Source organism: Lepidochelys kempii, chromosome 3, assembly GCF_965140265.1.
Source record: "Lepidochelys kempii isolate rLepKem1 chromosome 3, rLepKem1.hap2, whole genome shotgun sequence".
NCBI lineage: Eukaryota > Metazoa > Chordata > Testudines > Cheloniidae > Lepidochelys > Lepidochelys kempii.
In genome coordinates, this window is record NC_133258.1 from 91093435 (window position 1) to 91112026 (window position 18592).

The window sequence follows — 18592 nt, forward strand, 5'->3', positions numbered from 1 at the left end:
ATGTTTCCACCAGAGCATTCAAGAAACTGGGGGAAATGCTGAATGGTTTATAAGAGCTCTCCATGTATTGGCTAAAAACTGTGATTCTGGGATTGCAAAACATGAAAATATCAGAGAAAGGCAGTTTACTGGATTAACAGATAAAAATCTTTCACAGCAGCTACAACTGAAGATAGACTTAACCCTAGCCACAGCTGTACAGAAAGCAAAGCAGTCTGAACTAGACAAACAACAGCAAAAAATTCAGGAGCAACTTGAAAAACCTGAAACTAGATTATTAACAGACACTTGCGTGTTAAAAGTTATTATCATAAAACCCCTGAGGCAAGGAGTGAGAACCCCCAGTTTAAGAAGGACAAATTCCAGACTACATGACCAAGTTATGGAAAAAGTCATATCCCAAGAGATGATGCATGTCCAGCCAGAGACGCACAAGTTGCAGTGGGGGAGGTTTAGGTTGGATATTAGGAAAAACTTTTTCACTAGGAGGGTGGTGAAACACTGGAATGCGTTACCTAGGGAGGTGGTGGAATTGCCTTCCTTAGAAGTTTTTTGGTCAAGCTTGACAAAGCCCTGGCTGGGATGATTTAGTTGGGGATTGATCCTGCTTTGAGCAGGGGGTTGGACTAGATGACCTCCTGAGGTCCCTTCCAACCCTGATATTCTGTGTAATAAATGCATGAAATATGGACATTCTACAGTTGTTTTCCACATAAAAGCAGTCAGGGAGTCGACTCGTATTACAGAAAATCAAGATCCATTGTTTCTGGGGTCTGTTATTTAGGATGTCACAGAGCCTGCCTAGAGAGTGAAACTGAATATTCATGGCAAGACTATTGACTTTAAAACTTACTGAGGACAGATGTCTCAGTCATCTCAGAAGGGACTTACAATCTCCTTCCATCTGGAGCACCAAACCCTTGGTAGAAGTGAGGGAGTGGTGGTCTTGCCTCCTGCTCCTCCGCTTCCCACCAGGCTTCGTCCCCTGGCCAGGATGGAAGCTGGAGCCAGGCAGAGATAAGAGCTGTCCAGGGAGCCCAGGCTGTTGTGGGGAGCCCTGGACCCTCCACCTGCTCTGGGTGGCATGCCCTGGAGGAGGGGGGGGCAGAGCACAGGCCAGGGGCTGCTTTGGGGCGCCTCAGACTTCCGGCCAGGACAGGTGGAGGGTCCGGGGCTCACCACAGTGTCCTGGGCTCCCTGGGTGGCACTTACCATGGCCCAGCTCTTGGCCTGGCCAATGGACAGGGCCTCAGGGGGAAAAGGAGCAGGGGCAGGACCCATGGTGAGGGGGGTTGGCTAAAACCCATCTCAGCCCCGCACCAGGAAGAGGCTGGCATCATGGGCAGGGGCTGTGTGCCTGCCTGATTGCATTGCCAACTTTCTGATTGTAGAAAACCAAACACCATTCCTGCCCCTTCCTGAGGCCCTGCCTCTTCTCCAAACCCCTACCCTACTCATTCCGTCCCCACTCCCTCCCTCGCTCACTCTCCCCCCACCCTCGCTCGCTCACTCACTCATTTTCACCGGTCTGGGGTGCGGAAGGGGATGAGGGCTCCAGCTGCGGGTGTGGCCTCTGGGGTGCCGCCAGGGATGAGGGGTCTTGGGTGCAGGAGGGGGCTCTGGGCTGGGAGTGGGGTTGAGGGGTTAGGATTGTAGGAGAGGACTTCAGGCTGGGGCTTGGGAGAGGGTAAGGGCTCTGGCTGGGAGTGCGGGTTCTGGGATGGAACCAGAAATGAGGGGTTTGGGGTGTAGGAGGGTGCTCCGGGCTGGGGTGTGGGAGGGGGTGAGGGCTCCAACTGGGAGTACGGGTTCTGGGACGGGGCCGAGGATGAGGGGTTTGGGGTGTGGGAGGGGGTGCGGGGTCTGGGAGGGAGTCAGGGTGCGGGAGGCGGCTCAGGGCTGGGGCAGGTTTGGGGTGCAGGCTCCAGCTGGGCGGCGCTTAACTCAGGTGGCTCCTGAAAGCGGCTGGCCTGTCCCTGTGGCCCCAGGCTCAGGGGCAGTCAGGCAGCTCTGTGTCCTGCCTGTGCCTGTAGTCCCTGCCTTTGCCTCTCCTACTGTCTGCGGTTCCCAGCCAATGGGCGCTGTGGAGCTGGCATTCAGGGCGGGGGCAAGGACATGCCAGCTGCTTCCGGGAGCCGTGCGGAGCTAGGGCAGGCAGGGAGCCTGCCTTAGCCCCACTGCACTGCTGACTGGGTCAAAAACTGGACGCCTGGCAACCCTACTCTTGGTGGTTTGCAGTTTGGAGGGGCAACACGGCCTCCTGCCACCTAAACTATGCCAGTGTTAAAAAGTGGGCAGGCATACCCCTCCTACTTTTAAAAAGTGGGGGGCCATGCCCCCCTGGTCTCCCCTGCTTCTGGCACCCCTGCTAGCATTGAAGTCACCTGATACAGCTCTGATTAGCCCTGGAGGTACTTTGAACTGCACAGACCAGTTTATCACAGAAACAACTTACACAGACAAAAGCTATGCATTTATAATGTATGTAATCAAAGGACCACAGACCAACAGCCTTCTCAGCCAGCATGTGGCAACCTTGATGGGCCTAATGAGAAAGGTGGAAGAACTCAATGGAATATTTGGTGATATTGGACTTTTGAAAAGAAATCCAGTACCAATAACCTTAAGAGACAGTGGTGAACCATATACTGTACATACACCTCACCGGATTCCTATCTCATAAAGTGGAAACTGAGTTAAAGAGAATGGAATGGATTGGCATAATCAAGAAAATCTCTGAGCCAATAGCATGGTGTGCCCCAATGGTATTAGTTATAAAGCAAAATGGAAAATAGCAATCAGTGTAGATTTTAAAAGACTTAATGAAGGAGTTGTGAGAGAAAAATCTATCTTTCCAACACTGAATGACTTCCTTCTGAAAGTGAAAGGATCTACAGTATTCTCTAAGCTAGATGTCTGGAGAGGATTCTAGCAAATTCCTTTAGCCAAAGAAAGTGTTAAACTGACTACATTTAGGGCACCCTTTGGGGGATTTTGCCTTCATTGTGTTTATTCAAGAAATTTGTACCTCTGTTATCGCCAGCTACCTGACTAGTTGAGGGCGCTAGATGTGTAAAAGCTTTACTTCTCCCTTTGACCAAGGAATTTTGCTGTTTGTAATTATTCCCTTGTAGGTCTAACAGTTCTGCAAATCTCACAGGGCATGAAAGGGTGTGAGAACAAGCATTTCTATATGTGCTATCCCACTGGGAGAATGTCATCTGTCTCAGTGGTTTTCAAACTGCAGGTTGCAACCCAGTACTGGATCGCGGAATGTAAGGCACTGGGTCGCAGCGGCTCTGGTCAGCAGTGCTGACCAGGCCATTAAAAGTCCTGTTGGCAGTGCTGCCTGGCTAAGGCAGGCTAGTCCCTACCTATTCTGACGATGCCCTGCACCCTGGAAGCAGCCAGTAGCAGGTCCGTCTCCTAGGTGGGGAGGCCATGGGGCTTCACACACTGCCCCCTGCCCTGAGTATCGGCTCTGCACTCCGGCCAATGGGAGCTGGGGTCGGGGGGTGCCTGCGGGCAAGAGCCGCACGGAGCCGCTTGCGTGCCTCCATCTAGGAGCCAGACCTGCTGCTGGCTGCTTCCGGGACACAGTGCGGTCCACAGTGCCAGGACAGGCAGGGAACCTGCCTTAGCACCGCTGCTGACTGGGAGCCGCCCGAGGTAAGCCCATGCCCCAACCCTGTGCCCCAATCCCCTGCCCCAGTCCTGAACCCCCCCCAAACCCAGAGCCCTTCCTGCACCCCAAACCCCTCATCCCTGACCCCATCCCAGAGCTTGCATCCCCAGCCCTGAGCCCCCACCAAACCCGGAGCCCCATCCTACACACCAAACTCCTCATCCCCAGTCCAAGCCCAGAACCTGCACCCCCAGCCCAGAGCCCCATCCCACACCCCAAACCACTGATCCCCAGCTGCGTTGGGTCGCGGACTTCAAGAATTTTCTTCAACTTGGTCACGAGAAAAAAAGTTTGAAAACCACTGATCTATTTTCAGGGGAATTTTCTAGAAGAGAGGTGTAATTCTGAGGTAAAGATAGACATTGGTGACACCAAAATGCATACAGAACCCCAGTACTCAGCACAAGCCATCACTCTGTCATGGACAGATGCATGCTGCAAGATCCTATTAACAAGTGCCTGGACCAGTGGATACTACGGGTTAAAAAAAAATAAATAAAAAAAGCAGACATCCCCCCCACACATCAGAAGGACAATGGACCACAGTAACCACAGACAGAGCAAAATTCTCTTTATATTGATAACACAGGAACACATATCACAACATCATAATATATCACTAAATGCATCAAGGGAGAAGGCATGTAAAGGAGGAACAAAATAGAACTACATGGTTAGCTTTTGCTTCGCCCTGTTGCTAACACTGTCCTCAAAAGATTGGAATAAATGGTACATGGGACACAAGATCAGTTAGAATGGTGTGTGGTTTATGAGATGAATTAAGAAAAAAAAATGTCAATTAACCCTGCTTCTTTTGCAGGTACCACTATACTCTGAATATGATTACAAATCACTTGAGTTTTCAAGTTATATCAGGTCAACTGAAACAGTCAACAGATATTATAAACAGTCTTGTAAACAATTAGAGAGGTAAAAGTAGCATCTGACCTGTGGTGTATGTCAAATCCTCAGCTGCTGTAAATTGACATAGCTCCAATAATTTACAAGAAATATTTTGATTTATGCCAGCTGAGGTGCTGTCTGAAAGCTTTGGAAATAATTAATATGGGTGATATTGTTTCCCAGTAATATATTGATAATGACAGGTGGATTGGGGCTGGGGAAAGGTAGTATGGTTTATGACCTTGGGTTTTTCCTAATTTCTTCATCCCAATCAAAATCGAATGTGGCATCATCTAAATCTGTTATTGAGAAGAGAGATTTTCCTGTGACCACATTTTTATTGCTGGCATTTCCCAGTCCAAAACACTTTCTTTTGCTGCTGGTGCTCTCAGCATGGGTCTTCAGAGGTAGTCCCTGGCTTTCCTTGCTGTTGCTGGTAACGTTAAGTGACTGTGGATTTTCCGATTTTGATTCAGGAGGTGACATGAAGGAAAACCTGGCTAGTTTTGCTAATGTGCTGGAACACACCTTTGTGCTCAGGCCACCAGACATTTCCTCTGCTTTCCTGCTCTTCTCAGCAGTTGGTGTTAACACAGCATGGTGTCTAATATCTGCGATTTGTTTGGTCTCTGAGTGTCCAGTTGTAGCTTCTTTGATTTCTCTTTGTAAGGTTTCATTTTGCTGCTGCTCCTTTCTTTTATTATCAAGGGGTCTCTTCTCCAAACTATTGTTTCCTAAACTCGTTAGTTTTTTCTGGTGTTTTGCAGGGGAATAACATTCTTCCTCTGGCTCTTGCCCTTCTGCTACAGGTCTCAAAACCCTGTGAGGCTTAAAAACAGCCTCTGATTGTGAGGGAGGCAATTCTGCATTGCTCATATTTTCAGAAGAATGAACAAATTTTGTCCTCTGTCTGAATGAAAATTTAGCCAGTTTAGCCACTGGAGGTCCTTCAGTCTCAGTGATTTCCGGCTCATGGGAACCTGTTGCCATTGCTTCCTTCATAATTTGGTCTTTATTTCTTTTTCTCATAGAAGTTACCAGCTTCTCAGCTACTACTGGCACATTATTCCTACTCTTTCCTATCGCACAAACATTATTCATATCGCCTGAAGGAACTCCTGGGTCAGCTGCTGACTGGAAAGACAATGGAGAGGAAAGGGTGTCTACTTCGGGGTCTTGTGTACTTGCACAAAAATTGTGAGCTCTCTCTGTGCGCAATCTCTGCCATTTCTTAGAGACCTGTTGTGTCACCATGGAATCAGGCACACTAGCACTTACCGAGGCTGGATCTTTAATATTAGCCTCAGAATAAAGATTTTTATGTCCTTTTGTCCTTTTCTCATCAATATCAGAAACTACATCCTGTCTAAAAGTAACATTGAGGTCCACACTTGCCAGCGACTGTCCCATCCCAGTTTCCCTGCTTTGTCTTGAATCGCTTTTTTCTTTAGAACAGGATTCATCATTCAGTGTTTTCAAAGCCAAATTATCTAGAGGTCTCTTGCGGATTAGGGACTGCTGAACACTTTCTTCAGCATCCATGTTGCCATCTACCATGCTGTCAAACCAGGTCAAGCTGCCATCATCGCTGCTTTCATTGTGTTTACTCAGGTAATTTGTATCTCTGTTTTTACCAGCTGCCTGGCTAGTTGAGCACGCTAGATGTGTGTCAGCTTTACTTCTCCCTTTGACCAAAGAATTTTGCTGTTTGCAGTTATTCCCTTGTTGGTCTGACAGTTCTGTCTGGGACATTTGCTCTGACTGCCCAAAGGTATCATCACTTAAGGATCCAAGAGTAGTATTTTTGCTTGTCACTCCAGGCTGCAGCTGGCATAAATTTTCATTCTGTGATCTGTCGGATGAGGAAGAAAAAATATGTTTACAGGTAAGTAGGTTAATTTTTCATTTTTCTTCCTTTTTCTCCTTAGTTGCTCCTATTATATAAATATATTTATATATTATATAAAAATAAGAGTAGAGAGGCTGCAAATGAATCCAGCAGCATAACAGAATCACTATGTCCCATATAGAACACCGGCCGTAGTGCAGCAATGTCTGATCTCCTTTTGCTCTTGCAGCAGATTCCTGCATTAAAGTAGCAGAATCTGGCTGCCTTATTCATGGTAAGGAGTGCCTTTCTCCATGAGGAGAACTATTTATGGAGTAAGGCATTACTTAGCACAAGTAAGGGTGGCAGAATTTGGTCCATACTTATTAAATACTAGCATTTACAGACATATTTGGTTCACTCTTGCAAATTGCCTGTGTACTTTGTTCAAACAAAAAGTGGATTTTAGTATGAAAATGTATATTATTCCATTTGACAATATAATTTATATTTAGTATTATTTACTTAAGTCCTTTTTTCTGCATGTGCATATTCTCTTTTTGGGTTATTCACAATGTAACACACACAGTTAGAGTTAGGCAAAAAGGTTACTGTTTTAAAGAGTAGATACATAACATACCCTGATCATTACCCTGCATTAAGATATACCAACAAGTTCTAGAAGTTAACCAGAGTTGTGGTTTTTTATTTCCATTTTTTAAAAATGGGTTTACAGAATCACAAATGCCTGTAGTGCTTATGAGTGATGCACCCTGCAGTGACACTTCCTAGAACTATGATCTCATCAGATCTCATGCTAAGCAGGGTCAAACCTTAGAAGAGAGACAGGTAAGGAAAATTTAGATGCTGCATGAAGAAGTGGTTGTTGGTGATTCAGTAAATGATTCACTTCCCTCAGAGTGACTATGGAACCAACATGTTAAGAAGCTCTATAGTGCTCGAGGTGAAGTTTTCTGGATGCTCTGTGAAACCAGGTTCTCACCATTTATGGTGGTTGTTTTCATTTCCATAGCTCTTTTCGAAACAACAGAAGTGTTCTGGCCAAATATCAGTCTAATGTATTCCGCCTAAACTCACCCATTTTAACTGGAGATACTATTTTTCCTCACTTCATGTCCTAAATCAGTATTTTTATGCACGAATAAACAACAGCCATGTTCCATCTCAGAAGTGACTGCATTTCAGTGGTGGGTAAAATAATTCCTATGTACCACATATGGCTTGTGTATTCTTTGAGACAGAAGATGCTATATAAATGTAAGGCATTTATTAATTATTATGTGGTTTCTCCAAGGTAGAAAGGATCTTAAAAAAAAAAAAAAAGCAGCAAAAATGATGTGAACTTTTTTTACTTTAAAACTTGCTTTGGTCTCTTGGAGCTAGCTCACTTTCATCTTCATTTCAGTTGCTTTTATTGCTCTGTATGCTTATTTGGAATGTGACTTACGCTGTGTTATAGAACAGAACTGAAAATTTTTCAAGGGAAATTCATATTTTCGCAGCTGCTTTTATTCCTTTAAAAAATATTCTTATCTTTCTTTAATAAAAACAAGTATGTGTTTCTTATGGAGCTTGCTGTCAGTTCAGGAGACAAAAGTTATTTTTCTTTAGATTATTATTGCCTCAGCCTCAATAAATTAAAAGGAGTTTTCTATTATTAAAACAAATAGACTCTCCGAAGATGATACCAATGAGCTAAAAGCTGATGACCATCCAGTGAGAATCAAGAAAAATATATCACCCAAAAAAATAACTTTGATCCAGACTTATCACCTGTTATCACAAAGAAAGGGATCCTAACCAGCCAAACATAAAATAACCTTTTAAAAAAAAAAATAAAGCAAAGCTTGCTGTACTTTAACAAACAGGAATCAAAAGGTTAATAAAATTAATCATTCAGCCACAATGAGCAACTTTCTGACCTTACTGGAATTAGATTAAATTTATCTGGGTGTATGTTGAGAAATCATTTAAATTGTTATTTAACCCTCCATAAATTCAGTAATCCCAGAATGAAAAATGATATTGTAATGATCTCAGTATGCTATTTTAAAAATCCCCTGCTTTTTCAACTCCACTGAAGGTCGCTTTCCTAAGTCAAATTCTATTTTTTGAATCTCTTAGTACAGTTATTGTCAGCAATCCTTTTACTCTATTGGATTCTTTTGTTAATCTTCCTATTATCACCTGTCAAGTCTTTTGAATTCTTCATGCAGAAGATTCTGCAGCTCCAGTCGCTCCAGGATGAGTTCACATTGCATTCGATACTGCTCCGTTGGGTTTTCTGGAAATGAGGTATGCAGTGCATTGATGCCTCCGAGAAGTGCACCTCCCTGTGCCACCAAAAGAATGGAAACATCTTGGTTACTCAGCATCAGATTTTAACACCAAAGACAGTTTTATCTACAACCTGCCATTGGCTATTTTAGCACTTGATGTGGCAAATACTCAGTAACTTTACTGACACAAGTAATTCCATAGAAGTCAACGGGACAACTCACATGGGTAAAGTTATGTACATGCATAAGTGTTTGCAAGGTCAGACTCTTTGTTTATTATTATTATTATTATTATTAGTTGGATTTACACAAAAAATACAGGAGTGCTGCCCATCCAGCTGCCACATGGCCAGTCCAAATGTTCAACACTTCTGATCAGCATTTAGCTCTTTGTTTGATACACATGTAGGCAGAACAAGAAGCAGAGCACCAGAGGTTCTCAACCACTCAAAGGAGTTAGCAGTGCTCCCAACAACTGGAGAACAGTGATGTGCATGTGAGGGTTGAGGAGCTGGGAAAGGAGACTGAAAATGAGAAGTACAAGGGTCAAATTGAAAGCAAGGGAGAGGAGAAGGAGATGGATAAGGAGAGGAAATCATGGAATGAAAGATGGAGGTAAGAAGGACAGAGAGCAAACTTTGGAGTAAATCAAGGCTGAGAGTAAAATGTGGGATGGAAAGAGGGACAGGCAAGACAAGAGGAGGACACAGAGCAAGGGAATGGAATGAATCAAGAAGGAGAGATAAGAGGAGGCAGACAGACTATAGGGAACAGGGGAAAAATAAAGGTGGAATAAAGGGTAAAGACAACGAAATAAAAAGAGGTAAGAACAAGAGAGGCCAACCAGCCAGTCAGCTGCTCAAGAGGACCAGCAGAAATACATGACTACTGAGCTAAACACCATGACCCTTGGTTATGCACTGGGTGGGGTAGGATATTGTAGGAGTTACAAATGCAAGGCTTGATTCGTCTTTGCAAAGCTGAAAGGTGGCAGCCGCCAGCCCCTCTAGAATTATTCAAACGCCTGTTTGTTTCCATCACCCTCCCACACTCTAAAAATTGACAGTTGGAGAGAAAATAAGAAAGCTTTTTGAGAGAAACTATGGGTCTCTCACCAAATTCAATGGACAAAAGTGAAGAAAATAAAGGAAATCCCAACAAAACAGGTTGAAAAAGTAAGTAGCAAATGCTGTTGTTAACCAAGGGAAGAAAAAAAGAGGGAAGCAGAGAACAAGATACTAAGGAACTATGAACTACTGTAATTATAAGCAACCCTAATTGTTTCTAGTGATTAGCACACAGAGAAAGATGTTCAGATACTATGGTGTTGTGGGCCATCTAAGTCCTCAGAGTGAGAGATTTCAACCATCTCAGGTACTGAATGAATACAGTTTTTCTTGTTTGTTTTAAAAAAAAATCTTTTAATAAAAATAAATGACCCCCCTTCACGAAAAAGCTGTTACAAGGGAAAATTCGCACGTCACAAGTGGTTGAAAACACATGGCCCCCATAGTGGTCTTGAGATGCGCAGGTATTCGGCATGTTGGGGTAATTATGAAGAGCATACCAGCTAATGTCAAGCCCAATCCTGCAATCCTTCAGGCAAACTACCACGGACGCCCACTAGACAGGTGCTAATTATGCATTTCAGAACCCCCTCAGTCAGTCACCGTGTAGGGCTATGCATAAATAAAAGAGTAATATACAATTATGAAACAAACAACTTTACTTTCTTTCTGCACTCTGAGTGGATGAACATTTGAGTGTAATGTGTGTATTAATTTAAGTCTTATTTCATCAAATTGAAAAAAAAGGCGGTAATTAAAGATGGTCTTGTGTATATACAAGAGTGTGTGCAGGATTTTTAACAGTACTGATTTAAAACCAGTATCCTGTCAAATTCTAATCTGGTAATTATATCCTGTCTCCCTAACTTTCCACTGCAGTTTTATTTGAAAATGTTATTTTACATCACTTCTTAACTTACCCTTTGTGTAATGTTGCTGCATGATGCTAAAAAGCTAGCCTGTTCCAACCCTCTAGTGGCTGCATTTCAGCAAAGACTATAGTAATCTTTCTACGCTGTATAGGGTCAGAATCTGTAGTTCTTGAAGAAGCAAAATTCCATTTGAAGCGATTGTGGGACACATTTTCAAAGGCACAAGTGCCAATTACTCACCTAACTCACATTAAAAAGTCAGTGGCAGGTCATAGATGCCCAACTGCTATTTTTGCCTTTGGATATCTACCTCTCTGAGCTTTGTCTGAGAAAAAGCAGCAGGGTCATGGCCATAGAACTGATCCCATTTTATAGACTGGGTCTGGTTCTGTTCAATACCTTCATCAATGATTTAGATCATTACATAGAGAGGACACTTATAAAGTTTGTGGATGATACCAAGCTGGGAGAGGTTGCAAGTGCTTTGGAGGATACGAATAAAATTCAAAATGATCTGGACAAACTGGAGAAATGGTCTGAAGAAAATAGGATGAAATTCAATAAGGATAAATGCAAAGTACTCCATTTAGGAAGGAACAATCAGTTGTACACATACAAAACAGGAAACAAGTGCCTAGGAAGGAGTACACCAGAAAAAGGTCTAAGGGTCATAGTGGATCACAAGCTAAATATGAGTCAACGGTGTAACACTGTTGCAAAAAGAAGCAAACATCATTCTGGGATGTATTAGCAGGAGTATTGTAAGCAAGACATAAAAAGTTATTCTAATCCGTGCTAATTAGGCCTCAACTGGAGTACTGTGTCCTGTTCTGTATGCCACATTTCAGGAAAGATGTGGACAAATTGGAGAAAGTCCAGAGAAGAGCAACAAAAATGATTAAAGGTCCAGCAAACATGACCTATGAGGGAAGGCTGAAAAAACTGGGTTTGTTTAGTCAGGAGAACACTGAGGGGTGACATGATAGCAGTCTTCAATTACATAAAAAGTTGTTACAAGAAGGAAGGAGAAAAATTGTTCTCCTTAACTACTGAGGATAGGACAAGAAGCAATGGGTTTAAATTGTATCAAGGGCAGGTTAGGTTGAACATTAGGAAAAACTTCCTAACTTCCTAAGCATTGGAATAAATTGCCTAGAGAGGTTGTGGAATCTCTGTCATTGGAGATTTTTTAAGAGCAGGTTAGATAAACAGCTGTCAGGGATGGTCTAGAGAACACTTAGTCCTGCCTTTAGTGCAGGGAACTGGACTAGAAGACCTCGGGAGGTCCCTTCCAGTCCTATGATTCCATGTAAATGCTTTGAGGTCTTTCTGCTTGAAAGGTGCTACATAAAATGTATCATTTGCATATATGGTTTCTCATAGTCTTGAGATACCAACCTGTACAAGAAAACGGGAAATGTCCTATTAGATCAGATAGAGCCAGCATCACATACTTCAGATGAAGGTGCTAAAAACCCCTCACGGATAATTTGGGGATAACCTACTCATAGGGGATGTTTCTTCCTAGCTTCTGTTAGTGGATAGATTATGCCCTGAACTCTAAGGATTCATATCCCTTCAAATAGCCTATTAGTATAAGCTCTTGGCCTGAATGATATCTTTTGACAATGAGTTCCAGGGGTTAGTTATGCATTGCATAAAAAATATTTCCTTTTATTGGTTTTAAGTCTGTTGCCTTTCATTTTAACTGAATGTCCCCTTGATTTTGTATTATGAGAAATGACAAATAGGAATGCCCAGTTACATTCTCTATACCATTCATTATTTTGCAATATTTTACTATGTTCCCTTCTCATTCGTCTCCTATCTGAACTAAACACTGTGAACTATCATGCACTTTTAGTGAAATAAGCAAGAATTTTGCGAAATAGCAAGAAGGTCCACATCTCCTCCCTGCTCGAAAATCAATGTTTCTTTGTCGATATGGGTGGTCAGAAGAGTTGATGATGTTCTCTGCAGAGTGGATTACCCCACAATTCAGTGCTATCACCCTTGCTGTTTAATATCTACACAAATGACCAAGCAGAATCCCCTCATGTGCAAAGATTAAATGTATGCTGATGCTCTTTGAATTGCCACTCAATTGGAAAGATTTGAGGATACTGAGCACATTTTAACTGGCTCCCTGAGTGGTGCCTGGAAAGTACGATTGCACATGGTTCCTAAATACCAACTCCAGTAAGACACAAGTGTGCACCTTCCACCTGAAATACCACCAGGTCAAGTGAGACTTCCAGATATTGCAGGATGGTACAATCCTTGAGCACTATGAATATCTGGTGTACCTTGGGTCACATTAGACTGAATACTGACATTCAAAGAGCACATAAAGAAGCTGAAAAAGAAAGTGAATTCCTGGCATTGTATACTCCAGAAACTGGCCAACACAAAATGGGGAGCTATTCCAAAAACACTCCGAGCAATCCGTCTCAGTCTGTGTTACTTGACTGCAGAATACTATACATCAGTATGGTCTTGCTTGGGCCATGCACACAAAACTGATATTGAACTCAGTCAATCCTGTAGGATCATCACAGGCACTTTGAAACCAACTCCCATGGTGTCAGCATACTGCCTCACATGAATTGCATGCATATTTGTAAGATGGGATGTCTTCAGTAAAAAGGAGAAACAAAAACAGGTGCATGTGTCAAGACATCCACTGTTCGGACACATTCCACCACACAGGAGACTGAAGTCCAAAAAGAGCTTTGCCCCTGAAAATCCCTTACCCCAAAATACCACCATGGAAGGCTACAGAGTAACAACATGGCAGGAAATGCTGATGCTCTGGGAGAACCTGGTTCCTATAGAACAACTCCCCCAGGGACTGACTTCAAACAAAAACAATGATGTACTCCAAATTGGGGTGGCAAAGATGGTGACAATATGACAAAATGGAATGCTGCAAATATGAATATGGAGAGTCTAGGCAAATACTTGAATCCTGCCGGATGCAGTGCTACCTGTCAATACCTTGTTCTCCCAAAGAACTATTTGATATAAGCGACACCACCACGTCTTGGCTACAATTTTGGAGTGACAAACTATGATGATGACGACTAAATGTTCTGGGCCTGCTTCTCATTTATGCTCAGTCCCTTTACACTGCTCTGGCACCTGTTAATCTTTCTAAAACTTTTTCAAAACTCAAATCTTTTTTTGGTTCTCACATATAATAGCTAATGTCTAACTGAAAAAATACAAGTGGCATTCATCCATCCGTGATAACCCAGTTTCTCAACTCAATTATATTTCAATGTCTGAATATTAAAATGGATTGTTCTCCAAGGAGATGGAGAGTGTTATACATAGTAGTCTCCTTAAATGGATCGAATCATATAGAATGGGATTGTAGTAGTGTCATTTCCTATAAGAAAGCTTACCTGCATCGACGATTCCATCACTGAGACCACTGTTATAGCATCTTCCAAAGTTACAGTGTCCCTAAACATCAATCGAGCATGGGCTAGCAAAAATAAATGAGCATTAAAAAAAGAAGTTATTGAAGTTCAAAAGCATTTGTTTGTATTAGCAACCAGAGGCTAACAAATTCAGGCCTGATTCTGAAAACATTTATGCATGTGTTTAACTTTAAGCATAAAAATAGTCCCATTGACTTCACTGTCATAAGTGTCTGCAGAATTGGGAAAACTTAACTCCCCTAATTAGAAATGAGGTGTGTCTTCTGGATTTGAGATTCAATGACAGTTTGAAGGAATTGGAAGAAAGAAAAGCAAAAGGCTACATTTAAATAACTGTAAGGTGTTCAGAGACCATGATGATAAATGTGGTATAAAATAATATTTATCTATCCAAATGTATTGATAGCAACACAAACTAATAAAAAGAAGGAAATTTAAAATTAAAGCTAACCTTTCATTTTGGGTGACAAAAGACATGATTTAAGCAATAGTCTGCACTTTGCATTTCCTTTCTTTTGTTGGTCTGTGTCACAGCCTTAACGTTATTTAAACATGCATTTTCCATATTTTTTTCTCCTGCTTTGCTTCCCATAACCACCATTACCCCAAATAGAATTAATTTTATGAATGGATATAATGCAAATAATTCACCATACTAAGCCATTGTGGTTGGTTGTGTAATTATGCTGTTGGACAGTCATTTTTAAGCAAGAAAATGGTACTTTTTCATAACACTTTGAAAATATAAAGTGCTAGTTAACGCCCCAATATTGCAAATACATACTTATGTAAAAGACTTTATAACATAAATAGCATGAAAGTATCTGCAGGATAAAGGCTTTAAATGATAGGAAGGTTTACAAAACAATCTTTCCCCGTTGGCCTCCGCCCCTTCCCCCCACACACAAAGAAATTCAAATAGGAACAACTGACTAATAAGAGAGACATCTTTGACAAAATAAAACATCACTCTGGGCTGAAATTTGTTATACAAAGTTACTGTATGTTCTTTTAAAATTCATTTTCAAAAACTGTTAAGCCATTTTAAAGGATAAAAGAACACTACCCTAGATATTTAACACTTCCTTTATTTTTTGTTCTTAAAACTCAAAGTTTTGATTTTAAAATGAAATTTTGTAGCACGTTAGTACACAATGTGGACTGCATTCTTGGTATTTAAAATGAAATATTTATTTTTAGTAACGTTATGGGATAATAAGGGCCAAATCCTTACACCTTTCTTATGCCTTCCTCAGGCAATAATCCCTCTGGCTTCAGATTGAGCAGGAGTGGGGTGTGATTGAAATGTGCAAGATTGGACCCAAAATTAAAGAAATAAGCCCTGAGCCAGGCGTTAAGTAAAAACCATGTGATTTATGTAATCCTTTACTTTTTTAGAGTGCTGTGCAAATATTAACTAATTAATTAATCCACATTTCTTGCTTAAAAATCTCTGCCCAGAAATATATTTACACAATTAGCTACAATGGACATATGCAGCTTTATTAGATTTATAAAGGAGCCAGTCATTGTGGGCTCATTGGGCTAACTGACATCATGAGCTGGGTGTTTGCAGTATTGGGTCCTTTGGATGTAATTAATCATTGCTCATTTCCCTCTAAACTTCTTACACTGATTTACATTTTTTTTGGGAGGGAATATAATATATTAAAATTCAAACTAGTTTTGTATATCTAAAAACCCCACAAAACCTACAGATTCACTAATGCTAAAACTCCAGGTGGTTCATCCATCCCTAGTTTAGCTGTAAGGTCACTACTTAACCTATGAACTATAATTGCACTTCGAACATGTCCATTTTTTAAAAAAAAAGTTAATTGTTAGGCAGAAAAACAAAAACTGCCACGGGCTCACCTTCTGCTAAGCGTATCAAACTCTCTAATAAGCGAATGGTAGTTCGGGCAGCATTTCTGCAATCACTCTGCCGCTGCATCTGGTAATAACGGACAAGAATCAGGTTGCTCTCATCAGACAATTTTGGCTGTAGATTCTTTATAAGACAAAAGTAGGTCTTCATCTTTTCCATGCTCCAGAGGTTTTCTGATTTGCTTGGGCATCCTGCATAACAAGTGCTCAGTCAGTAACTTCAAAACAATGACAGAGATAAAATGCTTTCCTAAAAATTCCTGTTAAATAGGTGAATGAACGTACAATGAGGTTTTATTACATTTTGGGCAGAAAGGGACTAACATTCTCTTAGCTCATCTATGATTTGGCCAAATTCCAGAGTGGGTTATTACATTCTATCCGTTGGGATTCTCTCCAAGACCTTTTCCACTCAGCTTATCCAGAACACCTTGTCCAGCGTGTCACTCATGTTCTATTTCCTAGCTCCTAACATCTAAACTTCTTTAATTGAATCGATTTGGACATCATAGGGTTCATGTAGGAACCAACTGCTTTGCAGATTGTGTAAGGACTTATTGCTGATGTCCTCACCTTAATGACATTTCAAGCTTATCAGTTCAAGGTGTTCGCACTTACCTAGCCCCAAAACATCGTCTCCAGTCCACAACCTGTCACATCATTGTTTACAATTTAACCTTGCACTCAGATCAAGCTACATGCAAGTTTACACATGCCCAGCATGATTCTATGCCTACACTACCTACCTAATTTCCCCATTGTTTAAACTGCTCATGCTCTGCTGCAAGTTCTTGCCCTGAAGTGTTTTGTAACATTGCTGTGTTTCACCCCAGGCTCCAACATCCAATCCTGCTCCTAGTAAAGTCAACAGCAAAGCTCCCATCAATTTAAATGGGAGCAAGATCAGGCTCACTGTTTATCAGCTTGTTCAGTCTGCAAAACACCCAGGTATCTTTGAGATGAAAAGTACCACATAAATATATGATTATCTCCTCTCGCTGTCTTACATATTTTATAGGGCCAATCATTATGTGCCAGATGTGGCACAGGTGTGCACTGGAGGAGAGACTGCAAGAAGATTTTCCTCATCTTTTTATTTATTTATTATTAGTGTAGCACCTCAGAGCTCCAGGCATGGACCTGGACCTCATTGAGCAAGGATGCTGTACAAACACAGAACACAAAGACAGTCTTTCCCTCAAAGAGCTGACAGTCTTAAGTGTAGGACAAGAGACACAACTAATGGTACAGACACATGGGGAGTACAAGGAATCAAGAGACAATATTGTCTAACTAGACAAGACAGGGTAGAGGAAGAGGGGCAACAAACAAGCCGAGTGAACAATATGAGGGCAGCAAATGTCATGTTAGTTCCACTTTTACTTTGTAGGGTATGTTACTTAGTAGGGGATCAGCTAAATGGAAAGGGAAGGGAAGCGGGTGTGGAGGACACGGTAGAAGGGGCAGGCATGGAGTGAGGCTGATTGAAAGTTGTCACCATCTGACAGGTGTTTAGTAATCTAGGTCAGGGGTTCTCAACCTCTTGCTTTCTGAGGCCCCCTGCAACATGCTATAAAAAAACTCTATGGCCCGCCTGTGCCACAACAACTCTTTTTCTGCATATAAAAGTCAGCACTGGCGTTAGGGGATAGCAAGCAGGGCAATTGCCTGGAGCCCCACGCACCCTGCAAAACTAAGTTGCCCAGGCTTCAGCTTAAGCCCCAGATGGCAGGGCTCAGGGTCCCAGGCTTCAGCCCCACATGACAGGGCTTCGGCTTTCTGCCTTGGGCCCCAGCAAGTCTAACACTGACCCTGCTTGGCGGACCCCCTGAAACCTGCTCGCGGCCCTGCAGGAGGCCCTGGACCCCTGGTTGAGAGCCACTGATCTAGGTGACAGGGATTGGTGGTCTCTGTCCGATTCCTAATGGACAGGCAACCACATCACAACTGGCACCGTGCATGAAATCAAGGATCAAATGAAAATCAACTCAACTACCCTTTCAGTCACTAAACTGGTCACTCCAAAACTGGGCTGTAGAACATTTGGGAAAGGTCAGTGCGGAGGAGAAGCTTTAGATACATTCAAAGAGTCTATTCTTACCTTTGTTTTCCAATACGAAAGAAGAAATTATGCGATCCCAGTCTTCATTTCTCGTATCTAGCAATACTAAGACCAGGTCAAATCTGCTCAACAGCGGACTGCCAAGGGCTATGTTCACAGAGATTGATTCATTAGGGTCATACTGGCCTTTTGGATTTGTTGCTGCCAATATAGTGGTTCTTGTGTTCAGCTTGCACACTAAGCTAAAGACAAAGATGATGTACATCACTATTCCGTGTCATTGGATATAGAAAATAATTTTTGAGTAAAATAAAATAATCATATTTTATGTTTGCATAGCACCATTCATAGAATCATAGAATCGTTGATTTGACCCAATTTGTTCTTGACAAATCCATGCTGACTGTTACTTATTTTATTATCTTCTAGGCGTCTGCAAATTGATTGCTTAATCAGTCTTTTCAGGTGTTGAAGTTAAGCTGACTGGTCTGTAATTCCCTGGGTTGTCCTTATTCCCCTTTTTATAGATTGGTACTGTATTT

The 18592-nt window shown here is 42.1% G+C and overlaps 1 protein-coding gene across 3 annotated transcripts in view; it reads right to left on the minus strand.

The window, feature by feature from the left end:
• Positions 1 to 4244: 4244 nt before the first annotated feature.
• The window catches only part of MCM9 (minichromosome maintenance 9 homologous recombination repair factor), a 73983-nt gene continuing 59635 nt past the window's right edge, over positions 4245 to 18592 (minus strand). For 2 of the 3 annotated variants that reach the window (XM_073337161.1, XM_073337160.1), the window contains exons 9-13: positions 18090 to 18292; positions 15977 to 16180; positions 14063 to 14145; positions 8625 to 8770; positions 4245 to 6440 (exon numbers count right to left, since the gene is read on the minus strand). In XM_073337161.1, coding sequence (XP_073193262.1) covers positions 4823 to 6440; positions 8625 to 8770; positions 14063 to 14145; positions 15977 to 16180; positions 18090 to 18292 — 2254 coding nt within the window. In that variant the 3' untranslated portion in view covers positions 4245 to 4822. The remainder of the gene's footprint in view (positions 6441 to 8624; positions 8771 to 14062; positions 14146 to 15976; positions 16181 to 18089; positions 18293 to 18592) is intronic. The other variant, XR_012158035.1, reaches the window with a different exon arrangement.